This window comes from Salmo salar, unplaced genomic scaffold (assembly GCF_905237065.1).
Source record: "Salmo salar unplaced genomic scaffold, Ssal_v3.1, whole genome shotgun sequence".
Lineage (NCBI taxonomy): Eukaryota > Metazoa > Chordata > Actinopteri > Salmoniformes > Salmonidae > Salmo > Salmo salar.
Genome location: NW_025547954.1, coordinates 29702 through 54366, shown reverse-complemented (window position 1 = coordinate 54366; position 24665 = coordinate 29702). Strand labels below are relative to the sequence as shown.

Here is a 24665-nt window from a genome sequence, read left to right as displayed (position 1 = left end):
TTTAGAAGATACTCAAGGCCCTGGGGGCTGTAGGGGAAACCTGGAATGGAGTGTTTAGAAGATACTCAAGGCCCTGGGGGCTATAGGGGAACCTGGAATGGAGTGTTTAGAAGATACTCAAGGCCCTGGGGGCTGTAGGGGAAACCTGGAATGGAGCATTTAGAAGATACTCAAGGCCCTGGGGGCTATAGGGGGAACCTGGAATGGAGTGTTTAGAAGATACTCAAGGCCCTGGGGGCTGTAGGGGAAACCTGGAATGGAGCATTTAGAAGATACTCAAGGCCCTGGGGGCTGTAGGGGAAACCTGGAATGGAGCATTTAGAAGATACTCAAGGCCCTGGGGGCTGTAGGGGAAACCTGGAATGGATCATTTAGAAGATACTCAAGGCCCTGGGGGCTATAGGGGGAACCTGGAATGGAGCATTTAGAAGATACTCAAGGCCCTGGGGGCTGTAGGGAAAACCTGGAATGGAGCATTTAGAAGATACTCAAGGCCCTGGGGGCTGTAGGGAAAACCTGGAATGGAGCATTTAGAAGATACTCAAGGCCCTGGGGGCTGTAGGGGAAACCTGGAATGGATCATTTAGAAGATACTCAAGGCCCTGGGGGCTGTAGGGGAAACCTGGAATGGAGTATTTAGAAGATACATGAAGGGAAGTGAATGAAATTAAAAACAGAGTGGTTGTGATGTCATTCAGAACAGATTAAAAACAGGCTACATGATTGAGGGAAATCATTTATTTCATTCTATATGCTACAAAGACAAAAGCAATATCTTACCAGGATGATTCATTGACAAATAATGGTTTTGCACAAAACAACCACAATAAAACAAAAGGCCTACAATAGTTTCATGTTTAAATAAAATAATGATTAACTTCTATAGAGACCAAAATGGGAAAATAAAGTAAATAATTATAATAATTGAATTCTCCTCTCCTGTATGTTTTCTATCTCTGTAACATGTAACATTATACTGAACCTGTAACAAGAATGCCTGAACCACAACACCTATCAGTTTATCTGTATAGACATGAAAAGTGAAGGCATTTACAATGTATCAACCATAATGCTATACAGTATATGACCAGTATATGACTGATGTTAAAGGACAGCTGCTGAATGAATAATACAACACACATTATATTAAAACACATTCCAATCAGAATAATACATGTATCAGTTAATAGATCACATTTGATCAAATGCCACTATTGTTCCAGCAGGTGGAGCTACAATGTAACAACATACAGCATTGTGACTCACAGTTCTATATTAGAATTCCATGAGTTCCATTCTGATGGTTGTTATGGTGATCAGGTGATCTCAGCCTCACTCTTCTTCAACATGATCACCTGTTCAACATAGAAGTAGTTCATCAGTGTGGCCATGTATTTACTTATCCAATACAGAACCACTTAGACATCTCCGACATCAATACCTGGCTATTTACTCATTATCAATACCAGGGCGATTTACTTCTTGTCAGTTTGTGGGCTATCTACTCCTTATCAATACCTGAGATATTTAATCCTTTTCAATTCCAGGGCTATTTACTTCTCATCAATACCTGGGATATGATATTTACTTCGCACCAATATGCAGGCTATTTACTCCTAAATGCATTAATTAATATCAGTGACATATTGTGGTAGTTGACTCTAATCCATCCTACTTTCTACTACTACTAAGAGGTACCATAATATAGTACACACTGTGTTCAGAATACCATATTGTGCCCTTGCAGCTGTTGTGTTGTGAGGTAGAAACTCACCTAATTGGTCTTGGTGGGTCTTCCTGGTTCCCCCTAAACAGACAGTTATCAACACTTTAAACATGGTTCAATCAGAGATACAGTTATCAACACTTTAAACATGGTTCAATCAGAGCTACAGTTATCAACACTTTACAACATGGTTCAATCAGAGATACAGTTATCAACACTTTACAACATGGTTCAATCAGAGATACAGTTATCAACACTTTACAACATGGTTCAATCAAAGATACAGTTATCAACACTTTAAACATGGTTCAATCAGAGATACAGTTATCAACACTTTAAACATGGTTCAATCAGAGCTACGTTTCACACTTTACATGTTCAATCATCCCTTTACAACATGGTTCAATCAGAATACAGTTATCACACTTTACAACTGTTCCATACAGTTATCAACACTTTAAACATGGTTCAATCAGAGATACAGTTATCAACACTTTCATGGTTCAATCAGAGCTAGTTATCAACACTTTACAACATGGTTCAATCAGAGATACAGTTATCAACACTTTACAACATGGTTCAATCAGAGATACAGTTATCAACACTTTACAACATGAATCAGTCAGAGCTACTGCAGTATTGTCAGTCCTTGTGATATATTTCAGATTTACAACAGGTATTCTGTTGGAATGAGGTTGGGATGAGGTGATCCTGTATAAACTCAGGTTCTCACCTTGAGCCCTGCTCCTGCAGTATTTCACCAGCAGTATGATGGTCACCAGCAGGTAGGGAGACCCCACCAGTAGACTACACAGCAGCCTGGGTAGAGACATGGACAACACTGGGACTGCTGGAGATGGAATGGGAGCTGGAACAGCAGTGGGAGAAAGAAAATATAAAACACTGGAGAGAAACATGGATGTATGTGGCAAGAAAATACACACTCATTTAGAATTCTGTTCATAATGTAAATGTTCAGTATATTTTCATAGTTAGTTATTCTTTCTTTGTTCAGTATATTTTCATGTTATTCTGTTCATTATGTAAATGTTCAGTATATTTTCATGTTATTCTGTTCATAATGTAAATGTTCTGTACATTTTCATGGTATCAGCAAATACAGTGTAAGACATGTTACTACCACGTCAGTACATATTGAAGCATCAGGAGGTGTGTTATATGGCCAATATACCAATAATACAAAACAAGAAACAATGACATCTGGGAAAGGAACCAAAGGGAGGGACATAAAGGGAAGATAATCAAGGAGGTGATGGAGTCCAGGTGAGTGTCATAATGCGCGTAACCATGGTGACAGGTGTGCGTCATAACGCCTGGTGACCTAGACACCAGAAAGGGCTGTTTAATTAAGCACGTCACAACGTGGAGTATACAACCTGAAACAGCCCTTAGCCGTTGTATATTGGTCATATACCACAACACCCCCCGAGGTGCCTTATTGCTATTATAAACTGGTTACCAACGTAATTAGAGCAGAAAAAATACATGTTTTGTCACGTCCTGACCAGTATTTAGGTATTATATGTATTATATTTGGTCAGGACGTGGCAGAGGTATATTTGTTTTGGTTGGTTCGGGGTGGTGGTATGAGTAGAAGGGTGTTTGTTTTATTATTTCCGGGTTTTGGGTTATGTTCTATGTTTTTCTGTATTTCTATGTTATCTCTAGTTTAGTAGTTCTATGTTAGGTAATTGGGTGTTGGACTCTCAATTGGAGGCAGGTGTTTGTAGTTGCCTTTGATTGAGAGTCCTATATATAGTTATAGGTTTTGTTTGTATTTTGTGGGAAGTTGTATTTCGCACTGCTGTTATTTTTGTAGTCTGTGAAACTGTCGGTCTGTCGTTCTTTGTTTTCCGTGTTCACGTTTATTTAATAAATTATAATGATGAGCATGCAACCCACTGCGCCTTGGTCCTCTCTCTCCTACGACAGCCGTGACATGTTTTGTCATACCCGTGGAATATGGTTTGATATACCACAGCTGTCAGACAATTAGCATTCAGGGCTGGAACCACCCAGTTTGTAATGCAGGTTTTAGCACCAATTAACAGAGTAAAGAAGGACCAAATAATCTGAATGTCAAGGTTTCTCATATCAAATCAAATCTAATTTTATTGGTCACATACTGAACACGTGGTTAGCAGATGTTATTGCGGGTGTAGTGAAATGTTTATGCTTCTAGACGAGACAGTGCAGCAGTATCTAACAGGTAATATCTCACAATCCCACAACAAAACCTAATACACACAATCTAGTAAAGGAATGGGATGAGAATATATAAATATGAAACAATATGGATGAGCTGTGACAGAGCGGCTAAGATGCAATAGATAGTAAAGAATAGATAGTGAAGGATACAGTAAGTACACATGAGATGAGTAATGTTGGATATGTAAACATTATTAAAGTGACAGGTGTTCCATTAATTAAAGTGGCCAATGATATCAAGTCTGTAGGTAGGCAGCCGTCTCTCTGGGCTAGTGATGGCTGTTAAACAATCTGATCGCCTTGAGATAGAAGCTGTTTTTTAATCTCTCTGTTCCAGCTTTGATGCACCTGTACTGACATTGCATTCTGGATGGACGCGGGGTGAACAGGCAGTGGCTCAGGTGGTCATTGTCCTTGATGATCTTTTGCCTTCCTGTGACATCGGGTGTTGTAGGTGTCCTGGAGGGCAGGTAGTTTGCCCCTGGTGATGCGTTGTGCAGACCGCACCACCCTCTGGAGAGCCTTGCGGTTGTCTCCTGAGGTTGAAGAGGCGCTGTTGCGGAACTTAAATCTTTCCACCTTTTCCACTGCTGTCCCATCAATGTGGATAGGGGGTGCTCCCTTTGCTGTTTCCTGAAGTCCACGATCATCTCCTTTGTTTTGTTGACTTTGAGTGTGAGGTTATTTTCCTGACACCACACTCCGAGAGCCCTCACCTCCTCCCTGTAGGCCGTCTCGTTGTTGTTGGTAATCAAGCCTACCACTGTAATGTTGTCTGCAAACTTGATGATTGAGTTGGAGGCGTGCCACGCAGTCATGGGTGAACAGGGAGTACAGGAGGGGGCTGAGAATGCACCCTTGTGGGGCATCAGTGTTGAGGATCAGCATGAGTGGAGATTTCCTACCTTCACCAACTGTGGGCGCCCCGTCAGAAAGTCCAGGACCCAGTTGCACAGGGCAGGGTCAAGACCCAGGGTCTCAAGCTTAATGATGAGTTTGGAGGGTACTATGGTGTTGAATGCTGAGCTGTAGTCAATGAACAGCATTCTTACGAAGGTATTCCTCTTGTCCAGATGGGATAGGGAAGTGTGCAGTGTGATGGCGATTGCGTCGTCTGTTAAACTAAATTAAACTAAACTAAGTTAAACTATTGGGGCGGTAAGCAAATTGAAGGTCTCGGGTGACCAGTAAGGTGGAGGTGATATGATCCTTGACTAGTCTCTCAAAGCACTTCATAATCGATGATCCAAGATGGTGTAGCAACAAGACGTGTTTGTTTTTGTCCTGTTATTATCCCGTGTAAACACTTAGTATTTTCTGTATACATTTCAATCTCTTTTTCCATTTTCAAATGAAATATACCTCCCCTGCAACCCGCCTCACCCAACGTGGCACGGTTCTGCAATTTTTTTTACCTTATAAACAGAACCTCCATCAGAAGCTAGCCAGCTATTTAGTCATTGTTAGCCACTGCTAGCGGTCTTTACCTTTAGCTCGGACACCAGCCGCTTTAGCTAGGCCCATTTCCCCGGCTAGCAAACGAAGTACACCAACTACAATACCTCTCTTGCCAATTGGCCTGAACCAACTGGTCTGCTGGTCTGCTGACGTATTTCGGCCGATGTGCTCTCAACCGGCCTCTGCGTCGTTGATGTCGGTGAGGACCCAGCTACTAGCCCCGGCCTGCTAGCTCTCTGAGCATTGTGTCTCCTGCTCGCCTAGCGTAGTGAGGACTGCCGAGCGGCTCCCTGTTTTGTCCATTGCCGCTTATTGGACCTTATGATCACTCGGCTACACAGCTGATGCCTACAGGACTGTTCATTAACACGGTACCTCATTTTGTTTATCTGTCGGCCCCAGCCTCGAACTCAGGCCCTGTGTGTAGCTAACTTACCCTCTCTGCACATTCATCTCCGGTCTTCCCTGTGGCTCAGTTGGTAATTGTTGCAACCAGGGTTTGGGTTCTCCCACGGGGGCGTAATTATAAAATTTACACTACTTGTCCTTGGATAACGTCTGCTAAATCTATTATATTTACCCGTTGTTGTTGTTGTCTTAGCTGTTTACCCGTTGTTGTCTTATCCCTCCCAATCAACACCTGTGATTGCTATATGCCTACCTCTAATGTCAATATGCCTTGTATACTGTTGTTTAGGGTAGCTCTCATTGTTTTGTTTAACTGCGGAGCCCCTAGTCCCGCTCTACATGCCTCGGTAAGCTCCCTTGGCCCACCCCCCACATATGCGGAGACCACACCTAGCTTAACTGGCGCTTCCAGAGATGCAGCCTCTCTCATTGTCACTCTATGCCAAGGTTTACCTTCACTGTACTCGAATCCTACCATGCCCTTGTCTGTGCATTATGCTCTGAATCTCTCCTACCATGCTCAGAAGTCTGCTCCTTTTACTCTCTGCTCCGAACGCACTAGACGACCAGTTCTTATAGCCTTTAGCCCTACCCTTATCCTACTCCTCCTCTGTTCCTCTGGTGATGTAGAGGTTAACCCAGGCCCTGCATCTCTCCAGAAATAAGTCTCTCACTGTTGCCACCTGTTATCTTCTTTGTGATAGGGGCAGTATTTTCACGTCTGGATGAAAAGTGTGCCCAGAGTAAACTGACTGCTACTCAGACCCAGAAGCTAGGATATGCATATTATTAGTAGATTTGGATAGAAAACAATGAAGTTTCTAAAACTGTTTGAATGATGTCTGAGTATAACAGAACTCATATGGCAGGTGAAAACCTGAGACAAATCCAACCAGGAAGTGGGAAATCTGAGGTTTGTAGTTTTTCAAGTGATTGCCTATCCAATATACAGTGTAAATGGGGTCAGATTGCACTTCCTAAGGCTTCCACTAGATGTCACCAGTCTTTAGAAAGTTGTTTCAGGCTTCTATATGAAAGGGGAGCGAATAAGACCAGTCACAGTAGATGGCTCACCTGTTCATTATGTAAATATTCAGTATATTTTCATGTTATTCTGTTCATAATGTAAATGTTCTGTATATTTTCATGGTTACAGCCAATACAGTGTTAGACATGTAACTACCACGTCAGTAGATATTGAAGCATTAAGGCCCCAGGAGGTGTGGTATAAGGGCCAATATCATATACCACGGGTATGACAAAACATTTATTTTTCTAATTACGTTGTAGTAGTACGCCCAGTAAGGAACCTCCGGGGTTTATGGCTGTTTCTACGCACGACGCCTGGATAACTTTTCATGTTCAAAATTGTGATCTCTCCTCAAACAATAGCGTGGTATTATTGCACTGTAATAGCTAAATTGGACAATGCAGTTAGATTAACAAGAATTGATATGACACCTGGAGAGCCCTGCCCTTCCTGTGACTGAGGGCTTCCAGCCAATCAGCACTCAGGGCTGGAACCACCCTGTTTATAACGCACCACTTAACAGTGTAAAGAAGAACCAGATCATCTGAATGTCAAAGTTTCTCATATTCTCACCTGTCACAGTCATCCAGCTCTCTGGTGAATCTCCTTTCGAGTTGTAACACTTGTAGAGTCCTTCATCTGACTTGGATACTGCAGGGATGGTCATCTCTCCTGTAGTCTCAGCCCTGATGAGGGATCCATCTTTGTAGAAAACAGCTGTGAGGTCAGAGGGAGTTTCCTGATATCTGCAGCGCAGAGTCACAGAATCTCCCTCAGTCACAGGAAGGGCAGGGCTCTCCAGGATCATAGGACCAGCTGTATATAATATATAAACATCATATATAAACAGGTCTCTCCAGGATCACAGCTCCAGCTGTATATAATATATAAACATCATATATTAACATAACATCAGCTATCTGAAACCAGATGAACCACTAAACACTATAATGTTAGTAGATGGTGTTTGTGGACATACCATGTACTGTGATGTTGACAGCATTGCTGTGTTCTCCAGAACCAGACTCACACCAGTACACTCCACTGTCTGATGGTGTTAGTGACACATTGCATGAAGACCCTTGTTGTTTTCCCCAGTCAGTATGACACTCTGAAAGGATTCCTCTCGTTGTGTTCCTCACCACTCTCCATCTAGCAGAGTTCCCCTGAACCTCACAGCTCAGAGAGACAGACTCATATTCAAAGAACTGAGATCTGTCAGGACTGAGACTCAGAGATGCTTGGTTAGAGAGAACTGAGAGAGAGAAAGTCTGATCTGAGAGACACACAGAGAGAGAAAAAAGAGAGGGATGTAGAGAGAGAGATACATAGAGAGGGTCAGTCTGATATCTGTACTATTGTAATATATTCCAGAGCTGGGTCTGTATCACATCTGAGTTAAACATTGATTTGTTCTACCAGTCTACACCAGATTCAATGAGACCCTTTCTGCCCTTTGTCAGGTCTCTCCAGGATAACAGCTCCAGCTGTATATAATATATAAACATCATATATAAACAGGTCTCTCCAGGATCACAGCTCCAGCTGTATACAATATATAAACATCATATATAAACAGGTCTCTCCAGGATCACAGCTCCAGCTGTATATAATATATAAACATCATATATAAACAGGTCTCTCCAGGATCACAGCTCCAGCTGTATATAATATATAAACAGGTCTCTCCAGGATCACAGCACCATGTCACGTCCTGACCAGTAAAGGGCTTATTTGTTATTGATGTTTGGTCAGGACGTGGCAGGGGGTATTTGTTTAGAGTGTTTAGGGGTTTGTTATATTATGTGTTTATGTAGAGGGGTGTTGGTTTAGAGTGTACCGGGGTTTTAGGTTTAGGTTCTAGGTTAGGATATTCTATGTTAGTTCTAGGTTGTTTAGGTCTATGTTTAGATTTATTGATTTGCCCTTCAATTGGAGGCATCTGTTGCTCGTTGCCTCTGTTTGAAGGTCCTATGTATAGGGGCGTCTTGTAGTAGGGAATTGTGGGTAGTTATTTTCTGTATAGCTGATATTCCTTATGGAACTGTTTAGTCGTTGTTTGTTTATTTTGTAAGTGTTCACTTTTCTTAAAATTAAAAAAGATGAGCGTACACATTCCCGCTGCGTTTTGGTCCACTTCCTACGACAGCCGTGACAGACCAGCTGTATTTAATATATAAACATCATATTTAAACAGGTCTCTCCAGGATCACAGCTCCAGCTGTATATAATATATAAACATCATATATAAACAGGTCTCTCCAGGATCACAGCTCCAGCTGTATATAATATATAAACATCATATATAAACAGGTCTCTCCAGGATCACAGCTCCAGCTGTATATAATATATAAACATCATATATAAACATAACATCAGCTATCAGAAACCAGATGAACCACTAAACACTATAATGTTAGTAGATGGTGTTTGTGGACATACCATCATATTCAAATAACTGAGATCTGTCAGGACTGACGCTCAGAGAGGCTGGAGGAGAGAGATCTAAGAGAGAGAGAGAAAGGGAGAGAGAGAGAAGAGAGCGATGAAGCCTGTGAGCTGCATTGGAACAGAGATGCTGAAACACAGCAGAGAGAGGCTATTTTCTAGCTGTTTAACCTGGTGATGAGGGTAGGATAGTATCCTGAGACAAGGCTTTATATTCTAACAGAGATGCTGAAACAGAGCAGAGAGAGTCTATTCTCTAGCTGTTTAACCTGGTGATGAGGGTAGGATACTATCCTGAGATCTGGAGTCAAGGCTTTATATTCTAACAGAGATGCTGAAACAGAGACAGTAGATCTAGCTGGTCAGTCATAATATAATAGAGGCAGTAGATCTAGCTGGTCTGTCATAATATAATAGAGACAGTAGATCTAGCTGGTCAGTCATAATATAATAGAGACAGTAGATCTAGCTGGTCTGTCATAATATAATAGAGACAGTAGATCTAGCTGGTCTGTCATAATATAATAGAGGCAGTAGATCTAGCTGGTCTGTCATAATATAATAGAGACAGTAGATCTAGCTGGTCTGTCATAATATAATAGAGACAGTAGATCTAGCTGGTCTGTCATAATATAATAGAGACAGTAGATCTAGCAGGTCTGTCATAATATAATAGAGACAGTAGATCTTTCTCCAGATTATGTCCTGGTCTCCAGACAGAAGGGAGGGAGAGACCCAGTTGGTGTATTTACCCTCTATTTAATTAGGCAAGTCAGATTAGAACAACATGTAATTTACAATGACATCCTAGGAATATTTGTTCAGTGGCAGAACGACAGACTTTTACCTTGTCAGCTCGGTGATTCAATCCACCAACCTTTCGGTAACTAGTCCAATGCTCTAACCGCTAGGCTACCTGCCGCCCCAGACTATCACTGCCCCTTTTGTTGTATTGTAGTCCTGATCACTTCCCTATTGTTGTACTGTAGACCTGATCACTGCCCTATTGTTGTACTGTAGACCTGATCACTGCCCTATTGTTGTACTGTAGACCTGATCACTGCCCTATTGTTATACTGTAGACTTGATCACTGCCCTATTGTTGTACTGTAGACCTGATCACTGCCCTATTGTTGTACTGTAGACCTTATCACTGCCTTATTGTTGTACTGTAGACCTGATCACTGCCCTATTGTTGTACTGCAGACCTGATCACTGCCCTATTGTTGTACTGTAGACCTGATTAGTGACACCCCCACAGGGTTGGAGTTATAGTCATTATGTAGCTATATGAGTCTGTATCTTCCATCACAGAGTAACACTTTCTACCCTGTGATGTGTTGCAGGTGAGAGCAGCTAGAACAAGTGGAGATCCATTATGGAACATTATTTACTAAGAGAATAAGGACTGGAGACATGAAGAACCAATGAAGAGACCAGGAAGAAATGATACTATTATAGAACAGGTGATGAATATAGAGAAATGTTACTATTATAGAACAGGTGATGAATATAGAGAGATGTTACTATTATAGAACAGGTGATGAATATTGATAAATGATACTATTATAGAACAGGTGATGAATATAGATAAATGTTACTATTATAGAACAGGTGATGAATATAGATAAATGTTACTATTATAGAACAGGTGATGAATATAGATAAATGTTACTATTATAGAACAGGTGATGAATATAGATAAATGTTACTATTATAGAACAGGTGATGAATATAGATAAATGTTACTATTATAGAGCAGGTGATGAATATAGAGAAATGTTACTATTATAGAACAGGTGATGAATATAGAGAAATGTTACTATTATAGAACAGGTGATGAATATAGATAAATGTTACTATTATAGAACAGGTGATGAATATAGATAAATGTTACTATTATAGAACAGGTGATGAATATAGATAAATGTTACTATTATAGAGCAGGTGATGAATATAGAGAAATGTTACTATTATAGAACAGGTGATGAATATAGAGAAATGTTACTATTATAGAACAGGTGATGAATATAGAGAAATGTTACTATTATAGAACAGGTGATGAATATAGAGAAATGTTACTATTATAGAACAGGTGATGAATATAGATAAATGTTACTATTATAGAACAGGTGATGAATATAGATAAATGTTACTATTATAGAACAGGTGATGAATATAGAGAAATGTTACTATTATAGAACAGGTGATGAATATAGATAAATGTTACTATTATAGAACAGGTGATGAATATAGAGAAATGTTACTATTATAGAACAGGTGATGAATATAGAGAAATGTTACTATTATAGAACAGGTGATGAATATAGATAAATGTTACTATTATAGAACAGGTGATGAATATAGATAAATGTTACTATTATAGAACAGGTGATGAATATAGATAAATGTTACTATTATAGAACAGGTGATGAATACAGATAAATGTACTCACCTCCACCTTGTCCGAGGCTACAGTATACCAGTGTACTCAACAGCACTGAAACACACAGAGAGAACTATCACTATGGTACATGATGTAAACACTGAAACACACAGAGAGAACTATCACTATGGTACATGATGTAAACACTGAAACACACAGAGAGAACTATCACTATGGTACATGATGTAAACACTGTAACACACAGAGAGAACTATCACTATGGTACATGATGTAAACACTGAAACACACAGAGAGAACTATCACTATGGTACATGATGTAAACACTGAAACACACAGAGAGAACTATCACTATGGTACATGATGTAAACACTGAAACACACAGAGAGAAATATCACTATGGTACATGATATAAACACTGAAATACACAGAGAGAACTATCACTATGGTACATGATGTAAACACTGAAACACACAGAGAGAAATATCACTATGGTACATGATAGTGATAGTTATAGATATATAGATATATATTAAACCTTAATCTGAAGGTAACCCATGGTAACCCATACAAATGAATCGAAGTATGGAGGTATATATAGATATTAACCTTCATCTGAAGGTAACCCATACAAATGAATGGAAGTATGGATATATATATATATATATATATATATAGATATTAAACCTTCATTTTATTTTTTATTTTCTTATTTCACCTTTATTTAACCAGGTAAGCTAGTTGAGAACAAGTTCTCATTTACAAGTGTGACCTGGCCAAGATAAAGCAAAGCAGTGCGACACAAACAACAACACAGAGTTACACATGGAATAAACAAACGTACAGTCAACGTACAGTCAATAACACAAAATAAAAAAAGTGTATATATACAGTGTGTGCAAATTAGGTAAGATAACCTCTTACATCTAGACGTTCCGCTAGCGGAACACCTGCTCCAATATCTAATGATAGGCGTGGCGCGAATTACAAATTCCTCAAAAATCCAAAAACTTCCATTTTTCAAACATATGACTATTTCACACCATTTTAAAGACAAGACTCTCCTTTATCTAACCACACTGTCCGATTTCAAAAAGGCTTTACAGCGAAAGCAAAACATTAGATTATGTCAGCAGAGTACCCAGCCAGAAATAATCAGACACCCATTTTTCAAGCTAGCATATAATGTCACAAAAAACAAAACCACAGCTAAATGCAGCACTAACCTTTGATGATCTTCATCAGATGACACACCTAGGACATTATGTTATACAATACATGCATGTTTTGTTCAATCAAGTTCATATTTATATCAAAAAACAGCTTTTTACATTAGCATGTGACGTTCAGAACTAGCATTCCCACCGAACACTTCCGGTGAATTTACTAAATTACTCACGATAAATGTTCACAAAAACATAACAATTATTTTAAGAATTATAGATACAGACCTCCTTTATGCAATCGAGGTGTCCAATTTTAAAATAGCTTTTTGGTGAAAGCACATTTTGCAATATTCTGAGTAGATAGCTCGCCATCACAGGCTAGCTATTTTGACACCCACCAAGTTTGACCCTCACCAAACTCAGATTTACTATAAGAAAAATTGGATTACCTTTGCTGTTCTTCGTCAGAAGGCACTCCCAGGTCTCCTACTTCAATAACAAATGTTGGTTTGGTTCAAAATAATCCGTAGTTATATCCAAATAGCGGCGTTTTGTTCGTGCGTTCAAGACACTATCCAAAGGGTGACGAAGGGTTACGCGCCCGACGCGTTTCGTGACAAAAAAATTCTAAATATTCCATTAAAGTACTTCAAAGCATGTCAACCGCTGTTTAAAATCAATTTTTATGCTATTTTTCTCGTAAAAAAGCGATAATATTCCGACCGGGAGTCGTTGTTTTCATTCAAAGACGATAGAATAAAAACATGGTGTCGCCTCGTGCACGCGCCTCCAGTCTCTGTTCTCTGATCGACCACTATCTAAATGCTCTACTGTTTGTGTTTTTCAGCCAGGGCCTGCAAAGACATCATTCAGCTTTTTGCCGCCTTCTGAGAGCCTATGGGAGCCGTAGGACGTGTCACGTTACAGCAAAGAGCCTCAGTTTTAAATAAAGAGAGTGTAGAAGCCCAAGAAATGGTCAGAGACGGCACTTCCTGTAAGGAATCTACTCAGGTTTTGGCCTGCCAAATGAGTTCTGTTATACTCACAGACACCATTCAAACAGTTTTAGAAACTTTGGAGTGTTTTCTATCCAAAGCTAATAATTATATGCATATTCTAGTTTCTGGGCAGGAGTAATAATCAGATTAAATCAGGTAAGTTTTTTTATCCGGCCGTGAAAATACTGCCCCCTATCCATAACAGGATAAGGTAGGTTAGGCAATAAATAGGCCATAGTGGTGAGATAATTACAATTTAGCAATTAAACACTGGAGTGATAGAGACTGGAGTGATAGATGTGCAGAAGATGAATGTGCAAGTAGAGATACTGGGGTGCAAAAATAAAAAATAACAGTATGGGGTGCAGTGATCTGTGAGCTGCTCTGACAGCTGGTGCTTAAAGCTAGTGAGGGAGATATGAGTCTCCAGCTTCAGTGATTTTTGCAATTCGTTCCAGTCATTGGCAGCAGAGAACTGGAAGGAAAGGCGCCCAAAGGAGGAATTGGTTTTGGGGGTGACCAGTGAAATATACCTGATGGAGCACGTGCTACGGGTGGGTGCTGCTCTGGTGACCAGTGAGCTGAGATAAGGCAGGGCTTTACCTAGCAAAGACTTATAGATGGAGTCAGTGGGTTTGGCGACGAATATGAAGCGAGGGCCAGCCAATGAGAGCATATAGGTCACAGTGGTGGGTAGTATATGCGGCTTTGGTGACAAAACAGATGGCACTGTGATAGACTACATCCAATTTGTTGAGTAGAGTGTTGGAGGCTATTTTGTAAATGACATCGCTGAAGTCAAGGATCGGTAGGATAGTCAGTTTTACGAGGGTATGTTTGGCAGCATGAGTGAAGAATGCTTTGTTGCGAAATAGGAAGCCGATTCTAGATTTAATTTTGCATTGGAGATGCTTAATGTGAGTTTGGAAGGAGAGTTTACAGTCTAACCTGACACCTAGGTATTTGTAGATGTCCACATATTCTAAGTCAGAACCGTCCAGAGTAGTGATGCTGGGCGGGCGGGCAGGTGCTGGTAGCGATTTGTTGAAGAGCATGCATTTAGTTTTACTTGCATTATGAGCAGTTGGAGGCCACGGAAGGAGAGTTGTATGGCATTGAAGCTCATCTGGAGGTTAGTTAACACAGTGTCCAAAGAAGGGCCAGAAGTATACAGAATGGTATCGTCTCCGTAGAGGTGGATCAGAGAATCACCAGCAGCAAGAGCAACATCATTGATGTACACAGAGAAAAGAGTCAGCCCGAGAATTTGACCCTGTGGCACCCCATAGAGACTGCCAGAGGTTCGGACAACAGGCCCTCCGATTTGACACACTGAACTCTGTCTGAGAAGTAGTTGGTGAACCAGGCGAGGCAGTCATTTGAGAAACCAAGGCTGTTGAGTCTGCTGATAAGAATGTGGTAATTGACAGAGTCGAAAGTCTTGGCCATGTCGATGAGTACAGCTGCACAGTATTGTCTCTTATCGATGGAGGTTATGATATCGTTTAGGACCTTGAGCGTGGCTGAGGTGCGCCCATGACCAGCTCGGAAACCAGATTACATAGCAGAGAAGGTACGGTGGGATTTGAAATGGTCGGTGATCTGTTTGTTAACTTAGCTTTCGAATACCTTAGAAAGGCAGGGTAGGATAGATATAGGTCTGTAGCAGTTTGTGTTTAGAGTGTCTCCCCCTTTGAAGAGGGGGATGACCGCGGCAGCTTTCAATCTTTGGGAATCTCAGACGTTACGAAAGAGAGGTTGAACAGGCTAGTAATAGGGGTTGCAACAATTTCGGCTGATAATTTTAGAAAGAGAGGGTCCAGATTGTCTAGTCCTGCTGATTTGTAGGGGTCCAGATTTTGCAGCTCTTTCAGAACATCAGCTATCTGGATCTGGGTAAAGGAGAATAGGGAGGAGGCTTGGGCAAGTTGCTGTGGGGGGTGTACGGCTGTTGACCAGGGTAGGGGTGGCCAGGTGGAAAATATGGCAAGCCGTAGAAAAATGCTTATTGAAGTTCTCAATTATCATGGATTTATCAGTGGTGACAGTGTTTCCTAGCCTCAGTGCAGTGGACAGCTGGGAAGAGGTGCTCTTATTCTCCATGGACTTTACAGTGTCCCAGAACTTTTTGGACTTTGTGCTGCAGGATGCACATTTCTGTTTGAAAAAGCTAGCCTTTGCTTTCCTATCTGCCTGTGTAAATTGGTTCCTAACTTCCCTGAAAAGGAATATCACATATCACAGGGCCTATTCGATTCTAATGCAGTATGCCACAGGATGTTTTTGTGCTGTTCAAGTGCAGTCAAGTCTGGATTGAACCACGGGCTATATCTGTTCCTGGTTCTACACTTTTTCAGTGGGGCATGCTTATTTACGATTGTGAGGAAAGCACTTTTAAAGAATAACCAGGCATCTTCTACTGACGGAATGACGTCTGAAGGTAACCCATGGTAACCCATACAAATGAATGGAAGTATGGAGATATATATAGATATTAAACCTTCATCTGAAGGTAACCCATACAAATGAAGTGAATATACAAATATATTTCCTTATCTTTCTTATATCTCGTAGATACGAGACACTATCCTAAACCTTATTCCTTAAACCTTAAATGAAAAAAAATGTTACTGTATTTTTTGCCATTTCTGAATGTGTTATTAAATGCACAGGTGTAGTAGTAGTAGTACAGGCCAAATTAAATATTTCATCAAATCATATTTATTTAAAAAAATATACAGACTGTTTGGCCATAATGACCATCGTTATGTTTGGAGGAAAAAGGGGGAGGCTTGCAAGCCGAATAACACCATCCCAACCGTGAAGCACGGGGTTGGCAGCATCATGTTGTGGGGGTGCTTTGCTGCACCAGTGTGCACTTCACAAAATAGATGGCATCATGAGGAATGAAAAATGATGTGGATATATTGAAGCAACATCTCAAGACACCAGTAAGGAAGTTAAAGCTTGGTAGCAAATGGGTCTTCCAAATGGACAATGACCCCAAGCATTCTTCCAAAGTTGTGGCAAAATGGCTTAAGGACAACAAAGTTAAGGTATTGGGGTGGCCATCACAAAGCCCTGACCTCAATCCTATAGAAAATGTCTGGGTAGAATTAAAAAATGTGTGCGAGCAAGAAGGCCTACAAACCTGACTCAGTTACACCAGCTCTGTCAGGAGGAATGGGCCAAAATTCACCCAACTTATTGTGGGAAGCTTGTGGAAGGCTACCCGAAACATTTGACCCAAGTTAAACAAATTAAAGGCAACGCTACCAAATACTAATTGAGTGTATGTAAACTTCTAACCCACTGGAAATGTGATGAAAGAAATAAAACCTGAAAAAATCATTCTCTCTACGATTATTCTGACATTTCACATTCCTAAAATGAAGTTGTGATCCTAACTGACCTAAGACAGGGAATTTTTACTAGGATTGAATGTCAGGAGTAGTGAAAAACTGAGTTTATATGTACTTGGCTAAAGTGTATGTAAACTTCTGACTTATTGATAATAGACAAAATAGATATTCAACTATACATATGATAAACTATTTAGATATTAAACTATTTAGATATTAAACCATATTGATATTAATCCATATAGATATTAAACCATATAGATATTAATCTATATAGATATTAATCTATATATATATTAACATATACAGATATTAAACTATACATATATTAAACTACATAGATATTAAACTATACAGATATTAGACTATATATATATATATATATTAAATTATGTTGATATTAAACCATACAGATATTAAACTATACAGATATTAAACTATTTAGAAATTAAACTATATAGATATTAAACTATATAGATATTAAACTATATATATTAAATATTATAGATATTAAACCATACACATTTTAAAATATATAGATATTAAACTATATAGATATTAAACCATATATATATTAAATATTATAGATTTTAAACCATACACATTTTAAACTATATAGATATTAAACCATACAGATATTAAAGTTTACAGATATTAAACCATATAGATTTACAGATATTAAACCATACAGATATTACAATTATATCTAGACATTAAACCATTTAGATAATATTCAACTCACAGAGTAGAAGACAGGTGCGTTCCATCTCAACGTGTCGATCACTAACTGTATCTAAACTCTAGTGACTTGTAGCCTGTCCATCCCCCCACCCACCCACCTCTCCTCTCTAACCATCTATACTTCCTCTTGAGAAGGACTGAGAGGTATGAAAGATGTGTGTGACAGAATGAGGGGCCCTAGAGAGGAGAGATACACAGAAAGAGAGAGAGATAGAGAGGGAGAGAAAGAGAGAGAAAGAGAGAGAGAAACACAGAGAGAGAGGTAGAGAGAGATAAATAGATATATATAGAAGAGAGGGACAGAGAGAGAGAGAGAGAGAGAGAGAGAGAGAGGGAGAGAGAGAGACAGACAGACTCTCTCTCTCTCTCTCTCTCTCTCTCTCTCTCTGTCTCCCTCTCGCACACACACTTGCTGTCTTGATCTCTGATTGCTCGGCTATGAAAAGCCAACTGACATTTACTCCTAAGTTGCTGACCGGTTGCTCCCTCTACAACCACTGTTTAAATTATTTGAATGTCTATGAATGTTTGAACAGCTTGAAAAATGACCTAGCCTTTATGGCCATGTACTCTTATAATCTCCAACCAGTTCGGATTTAAGTATAACTTTTGTATGACTGAAGCCTTTAATGAGAGGTCTAATGCTTTAAAATGTAATAATATTTTAATAATTTCTGCCTGCCCTCCGATTTCATACTCATTATATAAATAGGCCCATGTGCACCTCCATCAGATGAACCGCACTGAAGCGATTTTATTAAAGTTTGTAATATTGTCATAGTGATCCGTTATCAAACGATTATTATTATTATTATTATTATTAACACTGCATTATAATTACATAAAAGCCCCTTAGAAATAACTGTGACGTCAAGTACTCATTAACTCTGTCTTCAATGATTTTTTGGGTTGCATCATTCATGGACAGAAACTTCCAGTAAAAAGCCCCTTGGTAATAACCAGGTCCAGAGTATGGCTGTGGTTATGGGTGGGCCCAGTAGAAAGCCCCTTGGTAATAACCAGGTCCAGAGTATGGCTGTGGTTATGGGTGGTTCCAGTAGAAAGCCCCTTGGTAATAACCAGGTCCAGAGTATGGCTGTGGTTATGGGTGGGCCCAGTAGAAAGCCCCTTGGTAATAACCAGGTCCAGAGCATGGCTGTGGTTATGGGTGGGCCCAGTAGATAGCCCCTTGGTAATAACCAGGTCCAGAGTATGGCTGTGGTTATGGGTGGGCCCAGCAGAAAGCCCCTTGGTAATAACCAGGTCCAGAGTATGGCTGTGGTTATGGGTGGGCCCAGTAGATAGCCCCTTGGTAATAACCAGGTCTATAGTATGTGGTGTGGCTTTGGTAATGGGTGGGTCCATTAACATGTTGGATAAAGTCCAAAGAGCTAAAATGGTTCATAAATCCAATGGCCTTTGGAGTCAGTCTCTTTGTCAACATGAATATTAGACAAATCAGTAAGGAAAGTGGGGCGGTGGTTTGGTGGTCTATACAGGGTTATGGACAGCACAGTTGGCTGACATTTAAACAGTATAACATGATGCTCTGGTCTGGTGGCTGACATTTAAACAGTAAAACATGATGCTCTGGTCTGGTGGCTGACATTTAAACAGTATAACATTATGCTCTGGTCTGGTGGCTGACATTTAAACAGTATAACATGATGCTCTGGTCTGGTGGCTGACATTTAAACAGTATAACATGATGCTCTGGTCTGGTGGCTGACATTTAAACAGTATAACATGATGCTCTGGTCTGGAGGCTGACATTTAAACAGTATAACATGATGCTCTGGTCTGGTGGCTGACATTTAAACAGTATAACATGATGCTCTGGTCTGGTGGCTGACATTTAAACAGTATAACATGATGCTCTGGTCTGGTGGCTGACATTTAAACAGTATAACATGATGCTCTGGTCTGGTGGCTGACATTTAAACAGTATAACATGATGCTCTGGTCTGGTGGCTGACATTTAAACAGTATAACATGATGCTCTGGTCTGGTGGCTGACATTTAAACAGTATAACATGATGCTTACAGCTGAGAGTATTAGTAGTAGCTTTATGTGAACACCATCACCTATAGTTAAACACCAATGTCCCTTTGTCACACACATATGTGATCCGTTTCAGGAAACTAGGCGAACAACTGAAAGCATTAGTAAAAATAGAGGCTGTCTCCACCCCACACACACATACATACTTATCAGAGCAGTAGATCTGTGTCTGTTTGAGGTTATAGCTGTGTATATATATAGACTTTTCAGATCAGTAGGTCTGTGTCTGTTTGAGGTTATAGCTGCATGTGAACAACATCACCCATTGTTAAACACCTCTGTTCCTCTGTCACACATTTCACATGTATTTTTAGGTCATTTATCTCTTGTCCAGAGCAACTTGCAGTAGTGAGTGAATACATTTTCATACTTTTTCCTGGAATGGTCCACCGTGGCGTTGCAAGGGCCATGCTCTACCAACAGAGCAACACGGGAAACAGACACACACACTGAGCCATATACACAGACAGACACACACACAGACAGATAAACAAACACGCACACACAAACACACACAGACACAGCAACACAAACACACACAACGACACACACAGACAGACACTGTACCATGACAGGTTGGGCCTTCCAGGTCAGGTCACACAGGGGTCCTGAAATGATGGCATATTCCTGGATGAAATGTCTGTAATAACCGGTTATTCCCAGAAAAGCACATACCTTTTTCTTATTTACTGGTCGAGGCCAATTCTGGATCGCAGCGACCTTCTTCTCTTGTGGTTTGATCAACCCTCGCCCTATGGAATAGCCCAGACAGTCTGCTTCACTTACCCCCAGAGTCCATTTCCGTGGGTTGGCAATGAGTCCTGCTTGCCCAAAGACCCTCAATGACCGCTGTTAATCGGATTAGGTGCTCCTGCCAAGTGTAGCTGTGGATTATCACATCATCCAGGTTGTCACGTTCTGACCAGTAAAGGGGTCATTTGTTATTGTAGTTTGTTCAGGACGTGGCAGGGGGGTATTTGTTTTATATGGTTCGGGGTGTGTGTTTATGTAGAGGGGTGTTTGATTTATGTATTCCGGGGTTTTGGTCTATGTTCTATGTTAGTGTATTTCTATGTTCCGTATAGTCATTCTATTTCTATGTTTAGGTAATTGGGATTGGGGCCTTCAATTGTAGGCAGCTGTTTATCGTTGCCTCTGATTGAAGGTCCTATAATTAGGACTTGTGGTGTTTGTTATGGGAATGGTGGGAGGTTGTATTCGTGCACTGCTATGTCTAGCCTGCAGAACTGTTAGCTGTCGTTCGTTTTTTTCGTTTTGTTGTTTTTGTGTGGTGTTCGTAATAAAATAAATATGAGCATTCACGTACCCGCTGCATTTTGGTCCACTTCCTACGACGGCCGTTACACAGGTAGGCTGCAGCATAGGATTGATGTGGGCGCAGAATACGGTCCATCAGCCTTTGAAACGTGGTGATGGCTCCATGAAGTCCAAAGGGCTTTGCTCTTTGCTCTCAATTAATTGGACAAAGCGTTGCACACATTGGAACAGGCCATCTGGAGTAAAGAATGCAGTCTTCTCACAAACTTGGTCAGAGGAACCTTTGGTGATTCTTCAATGACTTTCAGCTCCAACATCTTCCTCACTTCTTATTTTATTGCCGCTCTCTTCGCCTCTGGCGACCAATAAGGTTTTTGATGAATCCCCAGAGGTGTCATGATGTCATGTTGGATGTGATTGGTGTTTTCAGGTAAGGAAGAAAACATCTTTATTTTTCATAACCAACTCACTTAACTCCTGGGTCTGGGAAGGCGAGACATCTCAAAGTTTGTGAGGGTTTTAGGTGCCAAGCCAAATTTCTTCAGCGTCCTGAGGTTGAAGAAGCACTGTTGCGCCTTCTTCACCACACGATCAGTGTTGATGGACCATTTTCAGTGACGTGTACAAATTGAAGTTTTCCACCTTCTCTAATGCGGTCCCGTCGATATGGATAGGGGGTGCTCCCTCTGCTGTTTCCTGAGTCCACAATCAGCTCTTTTGTTTTGTTTACGTTGAGTGAGAGGTTATTTTCCTGGCACCACACTCCCACACTTACCAGGTTACCTGCCAGCCTGACTGGGGACCAGCGTATTTGACCTTCTCTTCACCCAACTGTGGCGAGACTCCATGTTTCATGACCTCTACCTACCTCTAGCCTCAAAGACACAAGCTGTTTCATGACCTCTACCTACCTCTAGCCTCAAAGACAGAAGCTGTTTCATGACCTCTACCTACCTCTAGCCTCAAAGACAGAAGCTGTTTCATGACCTCTACCTACCACTAGCCTCAAAGACAGAAGCTGTTTCATGACCTCTACCTACCTCTAGCCTCAAAAACAGAAGCTGTTTAATGTTAAACAAAGCTACTAATATTGCACGGCAGACATGGGTTCATTCCCACTGTTGAAAAAATGGGGAAGGAGACAAACTGACTGATTAACTCATGTTGATGTAGGATCCGGTCTGTAGCTTTTTGTGTAGAAATGCTTTTTGACAGAAAGGATGATCACATTAGTACTATAGACTGTTAGTGGACTTGGTAGATTGTCTTAAATGAGTGTGTATACGGTTTATTTCGTAGGTAGGTCATAGGTCGTCATAGAGTGTAGACTAAGTCTTCATAGGCGTGGTGGGCGTGATAAGGGGCTCCAGTGTCAAACTGGAGGGTATCAGAGGAACAATGGTAGATGGTGTCACCATAGTTAAATCAAACTGCAGGGTATTAGAGGAACAATGGTAGATGGTGTCACCATAGTTAAATCAAATCAAACTGGAGGGAATTAGAGGAACAATGTGTTGACTATGGGTGTCACCATAGTCAACAAGTGAAACTATAGTTTTTCCGATAGCCCAGTTGAGATTAGATCTTAGCATGGTTGAAGGTGGCTTTGAGAGTGTCCATATCTGTAGATGAGTCAGATTGTGGCTTTGGAAACATCAAATCAAATCAAATCAAATGTTATTGGTCACATACACATGGTTAGCAGATGTTAATGTGAGTGTGGGGAAATGCTTGTGCTTCAAGTTCTGACCATGCAGTAATATCTAACAAGTAATCTGACAATTTCACAACAACTACCTAATACACACAAGTGTAAAGGAATGAATAACAATATGTATATATAAATATATGAATGAGTGATGGCCACACGGCATAGGCAAGATGCAGTAGATGGTATAGGGTATGTATGAGATGAGTAATATAGGGTATGTAAACATTATCTAAAGTGACATTGTTTAATGACTAGTGATACATTTATTACATCCAATTATTAATTATTAAAGTGGCTAGCGATGAGTCAGTATGTTGGCAGCAGCCACTCAATGTTAGTGATGGTTGTTTAACAGTCTGATGGCCTTGAGATAGAAGCTGTTTTTCAATCTCTCGGTCCCAGCTTTGATGCACCTGTACTGACCTCGCCTTCTGGATGATAGCGGGGTGAACAGGCAGTGGCTCAGGTGGTTGATGTCCTTGATGATCTTTTTGGCCTTCCTATGGCATCGGGTGGTGTAGGTGTCCTGGAGGGCAGGTAGTTTGCCCCCGGTGATGCATTGTGCAGACCTCACTACCCTCTGGAGAGCCTTAAGGTTGTGGGCGGAGCAGTTGCCGTACCAGGCGGTGATACAGCCCGACAGGATGCTCTCGATTGTGCATCTGTAAAGGTTTGTGAGTGTTTTTGGTGATAAGCCACATTTCTTCAGCCTCCTGAGGTTGAAGAGGCGCTGTTGCGCTTTCTTCACCACGCTGTCTGTGTGGGTGCAACATTTCAGTTTGTCCGTGATGTGTATGTTGCGGAACTTAAATCTTTCCACCTTCTCCACTGCTGTCCCGTCGATGTGGATAGGGGGGTGCTCCCTCTGATGTTTCCTGAAGTCCACGATCATCTCCTTTGTTTTGTTGATGTTGAGTGTGAGGTTATGATCCCGACACCACGCTCCGAGGACCCTCACCTCCTCCCTGTAGGCCGTTTCGTCGTTGTTGGTAATCAAGCCCACTATCGTAGTGTTGTCCGCAAACTTGATGATTGAGTTGGAGGCGTGCATGGCCATGCAGTCATGGGTGAACAGGGAGTACAGGAGATGGCTGAGAATGCACCCTTGTGGGGCCCGGGGTTGAGGATCAGCAGGGTAGAGATGTTGTTTCCTATCCTCACCACCTGGGGGCGCCCCGTCAGAAAGTCCAGAACCCAGTTGCACAGGGCAGGGTCAAGACCCAGGGTCTCGAGCTTAATGATGAGTTTGGTGGGTACTATGGTGTTGAATGCTGAGCTGTAATCGATGAACAGCATTCTTACATAGGTATTCCTCTTGTCCAGATGGCTTAGGGCACTGTGCAGTGTGATTACGATTGCGTCTTCTGTGGACCTCTTAGGGTGGTAAGCAAATTGGAGTGGGTCTATGGTGTCAGGTAGGGTGGAGGTGATATGATCCTTGACTAGTCTCTCAAAGCACTTCATGATGACGGAAGTGAGTGCTACGCGGGCGATAGTCATTTAGCTCAGTTACCTTAGCTTTCTTGGGAACAGGAACAATGGTGGCCCTCTTGAAGCATGTGGGAAGAGCAGACTGGGATAGGGAGCGATTGAATATGTCCATAAACACACCAGCCAGCTGGTCTGCGCATGCTCTGAGGACGC

General features: G+C 41.0%; 1 protein-coding gene and 1 long non-coding RNA gene across 2 annotated transcripts; both read right to left on the bottom strand.

The window, feature by feature from the left end:
• Positions 1 to 900: 900 nt before the first annotated feature.
• On the bottom strand, positions 901 to 8122 carry LOC123732517 (Fc receptor-like A). Its single transcript, XM_045711727.1, has 5 exons — positions 7831 to 8122; positions 7425 to 7667; positions 2460 to 2573; positions 1775 to 1807; positions 901 to 1355 (listed from the first exon to the last, which is right to left on the bottom strand). Exons 2-5 carry the CDS (start codon positions 7657 to 7659, stop codon positions 1333 to 1335), a joined length of 405 nt encoding a protein of 134 aa, XP_045567683.1. The 5' UTR covers positions 7660 to 7667; positions 7831 to 8122; the 3' UTR covers positions 901 to 1332.
• A 1186-nt stretch (positions 8123 to 9308) lies between these two features.
• LOC123732518 (uncharacterized) lies at positions 9309 to 18106 on the bottom strand. The gene is made up of 3 exons (XR_006763190.1): positions 17972 to 18106; positions 11755 to 11799; positions 9309 to 9356 (listed from the first exon to the last, which is right to left on the bottom strand). It is a non-coding gene; the product is annotated as an uncharacterized lncRNA (long non-coding RNA).
• Between the last annotated feature and the right edge of the window lie 6559 nt (positions 18107 to 24665).

Bases quoted from the DNA above. Each gene is read 5' to 3' on its own strand.
- LOC123732517 (XM_045711727.1), bottom strand. From the start codon at position 7,659: ATGATCCTGGAGAGCCCTGCCCTTCCTGTGACTGAGGGAGATTCTGTG. The intron at 2,574-7,424 runs GTGAGAATATGA...CATCTCCAGCAG, and splicing joins GAGCTGGATGACTGTGACAG to TCCCAGTGTTGTCCATGTCT. The intron at 1,808-2,459 runs GTGAGAACCTGA...CTGTCTGTTTAG, and splicing joins CTGCAGGAGCAGGGCTCAAG to GGGGAACCAGGAAGACCCAC.